A 13990-nucleotide genomic window follows, 5' to 3' on the forward strand; every position below is an offset into this window, starting at 1 on the left:
CCATATAGTTTTTGAAAAAATTAAAAAGGACCTATACTTTATTCACAGACCTCGTATATGTATATATATATATATATATATATATATATATATATATATATATATATATATATATATATATATATACATACACATATAAATAAATTTTGGGCTTGCTGAAAATTTTCAACACATCCTGCACATGGGGAACATAAGTTGTAGGTAAGTTATGTGATTGTTGGCAGACATTTCTTCTAATTTACTCATGAGTCTAAATGCATCCATTAATGCTGGTCACTGATTGGCTGAAAGTTGCGGCCTGTATGCAGATCAACTGTTTAATTCACACACGGAGTAAATCTGACCTGTTCACTTCAGTCCAGTTCACCATCACAGATGGACATGAATCCACATAAAGCTCCTGATTTTTGAAAATGACATCTGGAAATACTTTAATTCATGGCTGGATACGTAACATTTTAAAGCAAGTCCCTCGGTGGTTTTTCTGCAGCAGGTGCATTTCTCATGTTGGTGTTCCGCTCTGAACACACAGAACTGCTGTAATGATTTACACTTTTAAAGCCCCGTTACTGTGGTGTGATCATCAGATGACCTGATCGATCGATCAGGGTGATCACACCTGATTAATGCGCTGTTTAAACATTTAAAGCGCCATGGCTGTTGATCACCACACCGACAGATCACACAGCACTTCGTTCAGATCACACCTGATTATGGTTGACTGGCGCTTTAATGCTGCGTTCACACAGCACGCCTTGTGATGCCACAAATTCGCATCCCCCGCCTGGTGATGGACGTGCCACCATCTCTCGGTGTGCTGCTCTGCTTGAGCCGCGTTCACACCTGGCGCCACGCGATGCAGCAAATTCATCATTTGCTGCAGGGGCTGCATCTGGATGACGGCCCGCTTTCAGCTGTACTTCTGCCTCTCTAGGACCCAGTTTGAGGACCTCCTGTCCCGTTCGCGTGCGCACATGTGAACAAAAGGAAAAAAAAAAAAACTGGCGGCTGCTTCAATTCCTTGCTATCCCCTCCAACTCTGTCATAATTGTTATAAACCAGTCACCATTTGTTTTATTATACATCTGTGTAGTTAATAAAATTATCTTCACGGATGATTTGTTCACGCGCACATGTGAACAAAAAAAAAAACTGGCTGCTGCTGCAGTTCATTGCTCTCCCCTCCAGCTCTGTCATAATTGTGTTAAATAAATGAAGGACAAAATGGACATAAGTCCTGCTCACAGGCTGGCTGCCAGAGACAGGACATGTCCACGTCAAGTATAAACTCCACACATCTCCACGTCACTACATATCCAGTCCCTGATTGGTCATCGCAACGTGACAAGACAAAAAAGTTCAGATTTTTCAACTTGGGGAAGAGGGCGACGCGACGTGATGCAACGCTATATCGTGCCACAAACGTGCCAGTCGCTCAAAATCGTGTGGCTTGAACCTTTGTGGTGCCACAATACGTCCTTCTATTAGGGATTACATGGCAACCTCTCGCCGCCGTCGCTCACATGGCGTCTGGTGTGAATGCGGCATAAAAGTTTAAATGATCAGTGTTTGATTATTCAGGTCTGATGACCTGATCAGGAAGCAGCTGGCGCTTTAAACATTTAAAGAGTCACAGCGCTCCATTCATTCACGGCAGCATTTCCCACAGCCGGTCCACTCATCAGCATTCTGTACACAATCAAAATGGTCTACCAAGATAAAAAAAGAATTAAAAAAAAAAATTTAATGTTACGCACACCACACTGTGCAGTACCAACCTGAACCACTGGGTTGAAACAGAGCTGTCGGCAGACGCTGGTTAATTGTCAAGTTGTGACAGCTGGACTAATTTATTAGACGTACGACAGCGTGTGCCAGAGTTTTTAATATGGCAGGCAAACGCAGGCTAAATCGTCAAGGTGTGACAGGGCCTTCAACCCTTTTATTTCCTTTTAATTCTGTAGTTTTTTAATGTTAATTTACTGCCTTAATGTATTTATAAATTGTTGAGGGTCTTGTAGGCATATACACACTATTATTATTACTACTATCAGTATTATCATTATAATTATTATTTTAGATTTGCTTATATTTTGTCATTTGATTTTTAAATAGACCACAATGAAAATAAGTGTTTTCACTTTCTTCATCCATGTATTTGTAACATATTTACAGTTATATTTTGTACTTACTTAGAACTTAGTAAATAAAATCACACACACTCATCATCAACCGCTTAGTCCAGTGAAGGGTCGCGGGAGGCTGCAGCCTATCCCAGGAGTCATAGAGCGTGAGGCGGGCTGGACAGGATGCCAGTCTGTTGCAGGGCCACATATAGACAAACAAACACATTCACACCTACGGACAGTTTAGAGTTTCCAGTCCACCTAACCCGCATGTCTTTGGATGGGGTAGGAAGCTGGAGCACCCGGACGAAACCCACACAAATATGGGGAGAACACGCAAAGTCCACACAGGAAGACCACAGGTGGGAATTGAACCCACGACCTTCTCGCTGTGAAGCAACTGTGCTAACCACTAATCCACCGTGCTGCCAAAATCACACACGCACGCTTTTAATATTTAGATGATTTACCGTCCCCTGCTGAGTCCAGAATGTAAATATCAGTGTCCATTGTTCAGTGTTTTTAGCTAATATATGCACCTTCTCTAAAAAATATTAGTCCTATCAACGTTCAGTTCAGGTGCCGTTCATCCTTGACCCCAAAATACATACAACAAATGGCTTTTGTGTGATCAAAGCCACACACACATACATCCACACACACGCAGAGGCCACTTGGCTGTTATAATATAGATGTCCAGCGGTGCACACTAACAGAGGTCATCACGCACAGATGTCCTCCTCGGTTCTGTTGGGCTGAAGCCTATCTGTGTGCACGGTGGCTAACCATGCATGCGCACAGCTCATGGCTGCCAACATGAGGCATTTTCCCATTGTGGTCCTGATTTAGAACCAGATGAAGAAAAAATATAATCCCAGATGCCATGGACAGGTGTGTCCAGCCCGCTGACCATGAGCCACAGCTGCTGGACTCCCTCAGCCACTTCCAGAAGCGCTATCTCTACGATCATCTCTGCTATTTTGCTCCTGCAGCAGTTCTGCCGTCAGCTCCTCACAAAGGTCTGTCGTGAATTTCACACCTGTGATTGAAAGTCCATAATCTCCTGAAATAATGTATTCTGACTTCTTCCAATGTAAGAAATCCTTCTGCACATTCAGGCAGCCTGTAAAAACAGCGTCGCACACACAGCTGGTTAAAAGAGCGTCCTGCGATACAGATGGCAGACTCGACACTAGGCTTCAGAATTCAACAGAATCTCAGAAAATTAAAAGAATTTTGGGGTGAAGTGTGTGTTCTCTGTACGGAGCACTAACCCGGGCGGCGAGCAGCACTCGTGCACAATCGTGAGGTGGTAAGAAAGTCCTGAAGCTCCTGAAAAGAATGTATTCCCGACTTTTTCCAAGAGTGCCCGTAGGTCCACTGATCTGACTGAATGCTGAGTGTCACTATCATATGACTTGTCAGTGTTTCAATCAATCAAACAACTTTATTAATTCCACAAGGGGATTAACAAAATCCTTACAAGATTGTCTTGCATCAGTGAAAAATTGGATGTCTAGAAACTTCCTACTTTTAAACTCTGATAAGACTGAAATTATGGTTTTTGGTCCAATGAGACAACGGCATCAATTTGACCAGTTAACACTCAGCCTCGGCTCGTGTGTCATACATCACACTGACAAAGTGAGGAACCTTGGGGTAATTTTTGATCCTACGTTGTCCTTTGACCTCCACATTAGCAATATTACTAGGACTGCTTTCTTCCACCTGTGAAATATAGTGAAGATTCATCCCATCCTGTCTATGGCTGATGCTGAGACCCTGATCCATGCATTTGTCTCTTCTAGATTGGACTACTGCAATGTTCCGTTTTCTGGTTTACTGCAGTCCAGCATTAGGGCTCTCCAATTGGTTCAAAATGCTGCAGCCAGACTTTTGACACGAAGCAGAAAGTTTGAAAAATGCTGAGTGAAATGTTTTCTGGATGTACACCTCCTGACTCACAAAACCAGAGGTTTAATGAGCAATAAAAGGCCACTAATCATAACCACATGTGTGCAGATAAAATTACAATCATGAATACTTTGATGTTGGGTTGTCAAGCAATATCTTAAAAAACATGCGACGTGTCCTTTCAAGAATTTAAGTTACATAAAGCCACCGGCTGTGTCTATAATCCAGATCCCTTGGGTCAGGAGTGTGTTATGTCTGGACACCCAGCAACAGTCGTGTGCTACTATAGCAGCCGATGTGTATTAGACGGCCGCCGAGGACTGCAACACGGACACAGAGACCGGAGCTGGTCACTTGCTGTGTGGATAGACCAGCTGTGCCCAACTCTGTTCCTGGCGGGCTCCTGCCCTGCATGTTTTCTAAGTCTCCCTATTCCACTCCCAGGTAATTATATCAGGTGTGCTCAGCCAATCAAGATGCAGAAGACACCACTTTTAAAAAATCAGGTGTTTCTTGAGTAGGTAGACATGGAAAAAATGTGGAAAACATGCAGGGCAGGGGCCCTCCAGGAACAGGGTTGGGCACAGGTGGGACAGACTGTGAGATCAGACTGGACTCAGATGTGCAGTGAATCCGTCTGGTCAGAGTGTCTCTGACAGTCTGATGGTCTGTTTAACTGCTTCAGAGGAAAACTGTGAAGCTGGACCTCATGGAGGAGATGATGACGAAGATGAAGAGGAGGAGGAGGAGGACTCTGAAGGGGAGGAGGAGGTTGGCCTGTCATACCTGATGAAGGAGGGCATTCAGGTTTGTCCATGCTCTCATCTGATTGGACAAAAATTAAATAGAATCTGATCTTAACCTGTTTCCACTGTGTCTACTGGGAGGTGCTGTTCCTAACAGTCATCCTCTGTTTGTTGCATCATGTCAGGATGAAGAGGACGATGGAGACTACGTTGAGGAGGAGGAAGAGGAAGAAGAGGAGGATGACGAAGAGGGAGGTTTGTGCGCTGAGTCCACACGTGAAGAGACGTCAAACCTGTTACGGCGAAACCCACAAGACCGCTGATCTCAGACACGCCCGAGTGTGTGTTTGTCTGTCTGTATAAATCAGATATTTGACACCCTATAACCAGCATGAACGTACGCAAATCATCAAGGGGGTTGTTCCCATTCTAATCCAGCTCCATTGTTTGCACGGTTTATTTTTCGGTAGGTAATTTGGTCGGCGAGGCTTACCGTCAGGCAGCGTCGCTCCAATAGCAGTCAGGGCGATTCATCAAATGTGAAAATCCATCAAATGTGACACAGTAATTCTGTATCAGAATCAACATCAATATTTTTGTATGGTAGCTTAAATTCACCCATTTTGGTGACGACATCGGTACGCAGCTTTCTCTCGCTCTCAGCGCCATTATGACATCTGCGTGGCAGCGTACTCAGCTGGTGTTCTGTCTAAATGTTCGTCTCGTCACATAAATCGACAGTTCCACGTTCCTACAATATTGCGCATGTGTGCGCGGAGGGCTGGTCTGTTGACAGGAAGGACATCTCGTCAGAACGCCGGTCAGGGCGCGGAGTCATACATCTGAATGTGAAACAGTTGAATATTTTTCCACTGTTACTCTATTATACGGTCTGAAATCTCACACGATTTACCAAACAGATTTGCGGAAAAAAAATGTAACTGGATTAGAATCCTATTTATCTTCAGTCTGTGCTCTGGTGATCCCTGACACACTGTGGCACTGATTTGGCGGGGGGGGGGCATGTTGTGTCCTGATGACTGTTTGTTTATTTTTTTTATTTTTGTTGGAAAGATGAGGACAGTGCCGGTGTTCGTGGTGAGAAGAGGAAGCGGGACCCAGAGGACGACGTGGACGAAGATGATGAATAGTTTCTAACCACCTCGTGACCTCTGACACACAGCGACCCCCACACGCTCTCCTCTAGTGACCTTTGACCCTGCCAGGCATCACGCTGCCTCAGAGCAACAGAGGGACAGGTAACAGAACACCGCGATCCGGATCAGACTGGATTCACACCCCAAATAAACAATCAGAGCACAAACTGCACACGGCTAACACGGAAGACCCGAATCACGAACCCGAGCGGCTCCGGCCTCATGTTATCAGAAAAGGTTTCTCTCAATGAGATTTCTTTGAGTTTATGCTGCAGAGAGACAAAGAGGGCGCTGTTTAGCCCAACACTGCTGTTAGCATTAACTGTCAGCCACAAACGTGTTTTCGGCATTCTGACTAATTTTTCTGAATCTTCCAGGAAACGTGACAAAGGTCACGTATGGCAATTTTACATCAAAATACAACCAACATACCAAAAATAATCAAATCATCATTCTGGAATCATTTATAAATATGTGACTGATGTGGAAAAACTCTGGCAAGTCTTCAAACTATTCTACCAAATAATCATTTCAAACATTTTGAAGACAATCTGATACGTGAGAAAAACAAAAAACTAGATTTTTTTTTAGAATTTTTTTTTTTTTAGGGACTATTGAAAAATAAACATGAAAGATTTCCATTTGATTCAGTTACAGTTCAGAATATTTTCTTAACTTAAAACAGCAGGTTTAAAGGGTTTCTAAGCTGAATTTTAGTGCGGAGCCCTCAGATGTCCAACAAACATCATCACTAGAACCAAAGAAACCCGGCCAGCCCTGTCACAAGTACGCGATGTGTTCAGGTACCGTTGGACACAGAGCCGTTCCAGCAGGAACCAGGAATGCTCATGTGGTTCCTGTTGTCCAGGTGGGACTGTTTGTAATACCAGGGGAAGTCTATTCGTGACACCGCAGGTCTGTGGAGCTTTCCTCACCTTCACCTTTATGGCGTCACGTTTGTCTCACTGACACTGAGCTGGAAGTTTGGGGAAAATGGATCAAAACAGCCGAGATTTTCAAAGTGCTCATCCGTCTAACTCCGCTGTCCGTTTAATATGATCAGAGGCCTGTTATAAAAACTATGAACTCTGCCTGTTTAAAAAGAAACAGCAAAACTTTATGCATTTGTTAAAATTTTTTTCTTTATTCTCAAAGTCAAAACAAATTCCTCCAACATGATCTGAATTAAATAAAAACGCAGCACAAAGTAAGTAGACATCTAAAACCCGTCGCTGTTCCAGCCAGCGGCCTGCCGAGCAGCTCTGATTGGACGTGTTTTTGTCCAGTTACCACTTCAGCACTAAAGTCTCCACCAAAATTCACATGGGAATTTCAGTTGTATTGCCAGCTGTGTCGGTGTTCCTTACAGCAGTGCACTCTGGGAGTCGTAGTCCACTTAAGGTTTGAGACGCTCTGCTATCTGTAAAAAAACAAAAAAATACAAAACCAGAAAGCAAATTCGGTGTTGCTGATCGAACGGTCCCCTCTAAAAATTGGTCCGCTCTGCTTTCACTGTGCATGCGTCATCAGCCGCGGTTCACTGATTATTCCCTCGTTTCTGCTTCAAACTGCCTCCAGTCATCATCTGTCTCAGCCACAGATATCTGAAGCTTTTGTACAACAATCATTTACACATAAACTCAGCATTATTTCATTATAAAAGACATGAATCGATTAGAGTGCCACGGCTAAACATGCTGCTAGCTGATGCGTTCATTGTGCGTCGGTCATTTCAAAGTGTCACAGAAATTCACAAAATATCTGCTCACAAATGACTTTAAAATGATTTGAGAGGTTTTACTTTGTCATCTGATGGTTAATAATCACATTAATCCCTTTGATCACTTTGGGTGAAGAGAGTCAGACTCAGAGAGTCAGACTCAGACGTGCTGCTGTAGTCCAAAACGTGCAGTGAAGGCAGCGGACCGTTCGGTCTGTGACACCGGACTGTTACCATAGGAAATGGGAGCATAACTCTGCCCACTTGTCTGTCCGTCTGCGGCTCTGCGTTTGGTTCGCCGCCTTTTTCTGATCAGTTTGTGTAAATAGAAACATTTTGGTGGTGAAGTTTAAAGGGGCGGAGCTTGTTTTTTTTAATAGTTACATCTGTATTCTGATTTTGTGACATTGAGTGTTTTTAAATAAAAATGATTAAAATGACTAAAGTCTGAAGTGTGTTTGTTGCCAGGTGACTGATGGGAAACAGGCCACGCCTTCACGTGTCCTGATTGGCTGCCTGTGTCTGATATGGATCAAAATCTCTAATTTTCTGCGTTTTATCTGTTGAACAAAAACAAGCGTGACATTGTGTTCATGTGACCGAACCTCCTCCAATCAGCTTTGGTGATGAGTTGGCGGGTTGCGTGACCTCACATGACCTCAGTGTGGGTCCTTCACGTCCTGCTGGTAAAAGTAATCCCATTACACTGCCTGTACTGGGATTACTTCACAGCTCACATTGCAGAAAACAAAACCAGACAAAGTTGGAAATAAATCCAAATAATCATACAGGAAGAAAAAAAAAAATTCAAAGATTAATTTGACCTGTGACCTTTGTGGATGCTTACGGAAATGACTGCATTAACTGAGGTCACCACTATGTGGGGCTGTTCATGTCAGCTGACTCACTGCAGGGCAACTTTAACAAACGAGTGACGTCACTGATTCATGTGGCACCCATCAGGACTACATTTCCCATCATCCTCTGCTTTCTGTAGCAGCTTGCTGGAAAATTTTCAAGTAATGTGAATTTAAGCATTCACACTTAAAAGAAACGTGTGAAATTAACCATTTTGTCCAGTTAAACAAGAAGACGAATTAATGCCAAAATCTAATCAAACATTTGATTGTGTGTTAACGCTGAGGGCAGCAGACGTCCTGATTCCTCATCAAATCGCCAAATTTTTTTTTTTTTTTACTGAAAATGTCTCCAGCTGTTGTGTCTTTGAGCAAGGCACTGACTGAGTGGTAGTGCTGAGACTAATGCACGGGTACAGTGTTGGCACAAACCATTTGGAGGAAGGGGTGTCGGCGCTCGGTGGCGAGTGCCGTGGCTGAAGAGGGCCAAAGTTTACCGAGCGCGAGCCCGACAACCCTGAACTGGGTTCGATACTGGCCTCTCTCTCCTAGCCTGTGATTGGTTGGTGACCGTCAGCCTCACTTTGATGTGGCACGGACGCTGCTCTCCGATTGTAAAACCTTTAATGTTTTCAATTTAAAAAAAAAAAAATCTTTTAACCACATACAGCAACACATCAAGGTACAGGTGCTATCAAATTTACGTAAATGTACAATTTATGATGATTTATTTCATTTAAAGCCTGCTTCTGCAGCTCTGTATCTCTATCATACAATGACGTGTGTGACAGTTTGAAAGTTCTCTGTCTCTGGATTTTGCTTCATTCTGGAATAATTTGACCCTCAAGAAGCTTATTTTCTACTATCGTCGCCTCCAAATCAAAGGTAAGATGAACAATTTTTTCTTTTGCCAACTTTGTGTTGTAAAATTGTGGACTTTTCTGATCCATTTGTAATCTGTGCACACTAAAAACTATTAAAATATGATGGGAGAGGAAGGAGTGAAAGCAGAACATGTGTGTCTGATTGACCAGGTGTACGTCAGGCTTCAGATCTCAGTCTGAATACGGTTTGAAAAAACTAAACGGTTGGACTTTTAATCACAGAAATGACTCTGGTCCCACTTTATTCAAATCAGTGAGTGTCAGAGCTGAACTTTAATTCGTACCTCTGCACATCCAGACTGCTTGGGGTTATCAATGGAAATACATTGCAATCAGACAGGAAATTTGATCTGATTGAAATGTATGTAAAGGATTAGTTACAGTCGGGTGGCCCGAACATCTATGGAGAATCCTGAATTGAGATGTGCGCCTCATTAATGACCGGGTGAAAATTTCCTCTGAAATTTTTCTGCCAAATGTATTTGATCCGTTATCAAAATGTAAACGACGTGCAGTGTAAGCAGCAAACAGCTATTTTGGAACCAAGATGACATAAGTCACATGACCAATTTTTTCCGACACGTCATGTCGCCACTCTATCGAGGCAAACTAAATTGTTCCTCAGGCTGCTTTGCAGTGAAAATTTTTAAAATGTGCATTGTGTACACACACACACAGATATACAGTTGTATGTAAAAGTTTGTGAACCCTTGATAACCCCAATTCCATGATTTTCCTTTATAAATCATTGGTTGTCTGGATCAGAAATTTCAGTTAAATATATCATATAGCAGACAAACACACTGATATTTGAGAAATGAAATCAAGTTTATTGGATTTATAGAAAGTGGGCAATAATTATTTAAACTAAACTGGACAGGTGCATAAATTTGGGCACCCGTGTCATTTTATTGATTTGAATACATTTAGCACTAATGGAACACAAAATTGGTTTGGTAAGCTCGTTGACCCTTGACCTCTTTACACTGGTGAATCCAATCATGAGAGAGGGTATTTAAGGTGACCATTTGCAAATGTTTTCCCTGTTTGCATCTCTGAGTGGCAACATGGGAGCCTCTAAACAACTCTCAAATGACCTGAAAACAAAGATTGTTCAAGATCATGGTTCAAGGGAAGGATACAAAAGGTTATCTGAGATTTCAGCTGTCAGTTTCCACTGTGAGGAACATAGTAAGGAAATGGAAGACCACAGATACAGTACTAGTTAAGGCCCAAAGTGGCAGGCCAAGAAAAATCTCAGTTAAGCTGAAGTGAAGGATGGTGAGAACAGTCATAGTCAACCCACAGACCTGCTCCAAAGACCTACAACATGATCTTGCTGCAGATAGTGTCTCTGTGCATCGTTCAACTATACAGTGCACTTTGCACAAAGAGATTTTGGAATAAGGTGCTGTGGACTGATGAAAATAAAATTGAGTTATTTGGACATAAGGGGCGGTATGCATGGCTGAAAAAGAACACAGCATTCTAAGAAAAACACTTCCGGTTCTTTTCAGGTATCCATAAGAAATGATTCGATCGATCGACATCAACAGCCTTTTTGCTTGATGTTTCTCTTATCGGTCCTTCAGAATGACTTGTTTTTGGGGGTGTTTGTCAGGAAAATGATGATTTCTCTACATTGATTAGAGACCCTGCAGTGGGTCTGTATAATGATGCATTTCTGCAGCACAGCTTTGCTTTGAACCTTGAACCATGATAGCAGTGCTTCGATCTTCGATCTGCTGCTTCGTTGATTCTTTGTTTTATTTTGCTTTATCTTAAATTTTCTCCGGTAAAACCCCAAAGAGCATATGTCTGAGTAATATTTACCTTTTTTATGTTAAACCCACCTGTTCTTCTGAAACATTTTACGACTTAAAAATGGGACCGATGCTAATGTGTTAGCATGTCTATGGCATTTTCAATGTTAAAGTTAGCATTATGCTGAGCCTTTATCAAGCCTCCCTGCCCAGCAAGCAAAGGATTCTGGGATACTGTTAAACCGTGAATAAGAAGTGTTTAGAGGCTGTTATTTCTGCAAAAGGAGGATCTACTAAATATTGATATTTTTTTTCTGTTGGGGTTCCAAAATTTATGCACCTGCATAATTTTGTTGAAAGAATTATTGCACACTTTCTGTAAAATCTTAAAAACTTCATTTCTCTTCTCAAATATCACTGTCCTATAGAGGCTTTTCAATCACGTGACTGATTTGCTCCCGTCTCCATCGTGGATTACTACGCGGCTGGTGTGTGAATGAAAATAGAGTGAATAAAACCTTATTATGAGGCTTTAAACGCTTGAGATAAAGCTGTTTATTGTGATTGATGTGTAACAGTTGGTTCAGTGGATCCATATGTTGTACCGGATAATGAATTGTCCCGCAGTTTCACACTGTAAACTTAATATGGCCAGAACCAAGCAGACCGCCTGTAAATCCACTGGAGGAAAAGTTCAGAGGAAGCAGCTTGCTACCAAAGCTACCCAGAAGAGCGCTGCGGCTACCGGCGGTGTGAAGAAGCCTCACCGTTACAGGTCCGGCACTGAGAGAGATCCACTGCTACCAGAAATCCACCGAGCTGCTGATCCCCAAGCTGCCGACCAGGTCCGCCTCGCCGGCCTCCTGCAGAGCATCACAGCGGAGCTCTGAAAGCGGAGGTCGGTCTTGAAGTCCTGAGCAATTTCTCTCACCAGGTGCTGGAAGGGTCAGCAGCTTACAGATCAGCAGCTTGGTGGATTTCTGGTAGCGGCGGATCTCTCTCATCGCCACGGTGCCGGGCCTGTAATGGTGAGTGCTCTTCCAGGCAGCTTTGGTAGTGAGCTGCTTCCTCTGAGCTTTTCCTCCGGTGGATTTCCAGGCCGTCTGCTTGGTTCTGTCCATATTAAAGCTTCCTTCAGATCTGCTGAGTCAGGTCTCTGTGTTGCTTAGAAAGCTCGTAACACTCCACTGCTTGATGCACAATAACTGCTGGCAGCCTGTAAAATGAGCAACCTGCGTCATTTTTATCAGCTCTGTTTGAACAAATGACAGCACAAAAATTGGCCATTGTTGAAGCTTCTGCAGTTGTTTGCCAAATGCACGTAGCGGATCACAGCGGCCACCGCATTGTAATTCAAAATGGCCACGAGGCGCAAAATCATGTGACCAATACGTCACATGAAAACCCTCTATATGATATATTTAACTGAAATTGTTGATCCAAACAATGATTTATAAAGGAAATTCATGGACATACCACTGTGTGGGCCCCATTTAAAAAAAAAAAAAAAAAAAAAAAGTGATGGATTTTTTTTCTTGGAAACAGGTAACAAACAATAGAGTAAAATTTTGAAGTTGGTAAATTGCCCTTGTAATATGAATGAACATAAGTTTACGGCACTCAGTTCATGTCATGCTGGAGGATTCACAGCCTGGTTCTTCTTTCCTGAAGCTTGTGGCCATCAGCAAGACAAGATTCACTTATTTATTTCTTTTTATTTAACACAATAAAACAATATAGAAAAACAGCTCTTCTTGTAGGGACTCTACATTTTCATACAATAAAAGTGTTGTCAAAATACAGAGAAATAGAAAGTAAGAATTACAAAACAAAAAAAATGCAAGTGCTACCTAGAGAGCAAAATCTTGGGTATAATTCAACTAAGGGTCAGGGTTAATCTGAACCTGAACCCTGACCCTGAACAGATGAGAAATGGCTTATTTCAATAACTACCTTCCAGTGGCGGCTGGTGAAAAACAGTCTTGGTGGGGCTGCTGTGCCAATAGATTCCCTGCCTTGCCCAGTACAGGCATTCAAGTGAACAGTCAGAAAATTACTACAATTCCACAATAATCATTTCATGTTCTTCTCAAAATCAGCAGTTTTACAGATAAAGTTAACCATTTACAGCTATACGAGGTCTGTCCGTAAAGTATAGGTCCTTTTTATTTTTTTCAAAAACTATGGATTTCATTCATATGTTTTTACGTCAGACATGCTTGAACCCTCGTGCGCATGCGTGAGTTTTTCCACGCCTGTCGGTGACGTCATTCGCCTGTGAGCACTCCTTGTGGGAGGAGTCGTCCAGCCCCTCGTCGGAATTCCTTTGTCTGAGAAGTCGCTGAGAGACTGGCGCTTTGTTTGATCAAAATTTTTTCTAAACCTGTGAGACACATCGAAGTGGACACGGTTCGAAAAATTAAGCTGGTTTTCAGTGAAAATTTTAACAGCTGATGAGAGATTTTGAGATGATTCTGTCGCTTTAAGGACTTTTCACGGAGCAAGACGTCGCGCAGCGCTCTCAGGCGCCGTCGTCAGCCTGTTTCAAGCTGAAAACCTCCACATTTCAGGCTCTATTGATCCAGGACGTCGTGAGAGAACAGAAGTTTCAGAAGAAGTCGGTTTCAGCATTTTATCCGGATATTCCACTGTTAAAGGAGATTTTTTTAATGAAAGACGTGCGGGCGGATTGCAGCGTCGGCTCGCAGCCGCCGCGACGCTCTGTCACAGGAAAAACACCTCTGTTGGAAGCCTTAAGGACAAGTTGGAACATCTCCAGCTGTTAAACAATTTCTCATATACTCACTCCACTGAAAGCCATCA

At 42.7% G+C, this 13990-nt stretch overlaps 1 protein-coding gene across 3 annotated transcripts in view; it reads left to right on the top strand.

Annotated features, from left to right (window-relative positions):
• Positions 1–13990, top strand: part of LOC117505799 (acidic leucine-rich nuclear phosphoprotein 32 family member E-like) — a 292488-nt gene that overhangs the window by 270957 nt on the left and 7541 nt on the right. The window contains exons 4-6 of one of the 3 annotated variants that reach the window (XM_034165337.1): positions 4726–4847; positions 4972–5041; positions 5861–5976. In XM_034165337.1, the coding sequence (XP_034021228.1) occupies positions 4726–4847; positions 4972–5041; positions 5861–5937 (269 nt within the window). In that variant the 3' untranslated portion in view covers positions 5938–5976. Of the gene's footprint in view, positions 1–4725; positions 4848–4971; positions 5126–5860; positions 8104–13990 lie in introns of those variants that run through there. The other 2 variants (XM_034165338.1, XM_034165336.1) reach the window with 2 other exon arrangements.

The sequence above is a fragment of the Thalassophryne amazonica genome, unplaced genomic scaffold, assembly GCF_902500255.1.
Source record: "Thalassophryne amazonica unplaced genomic scaffold, fThaAma1.1, whole genome shotgun sequence".
Classification (NCBI taxonomy): domain Eukaryota; kingdom Metazoa; phylum Chordata; class Actinopteri; order Batrachoidiformes; family Batrachoididae; genus Thalassophryne; species Thalassophryne amazonica.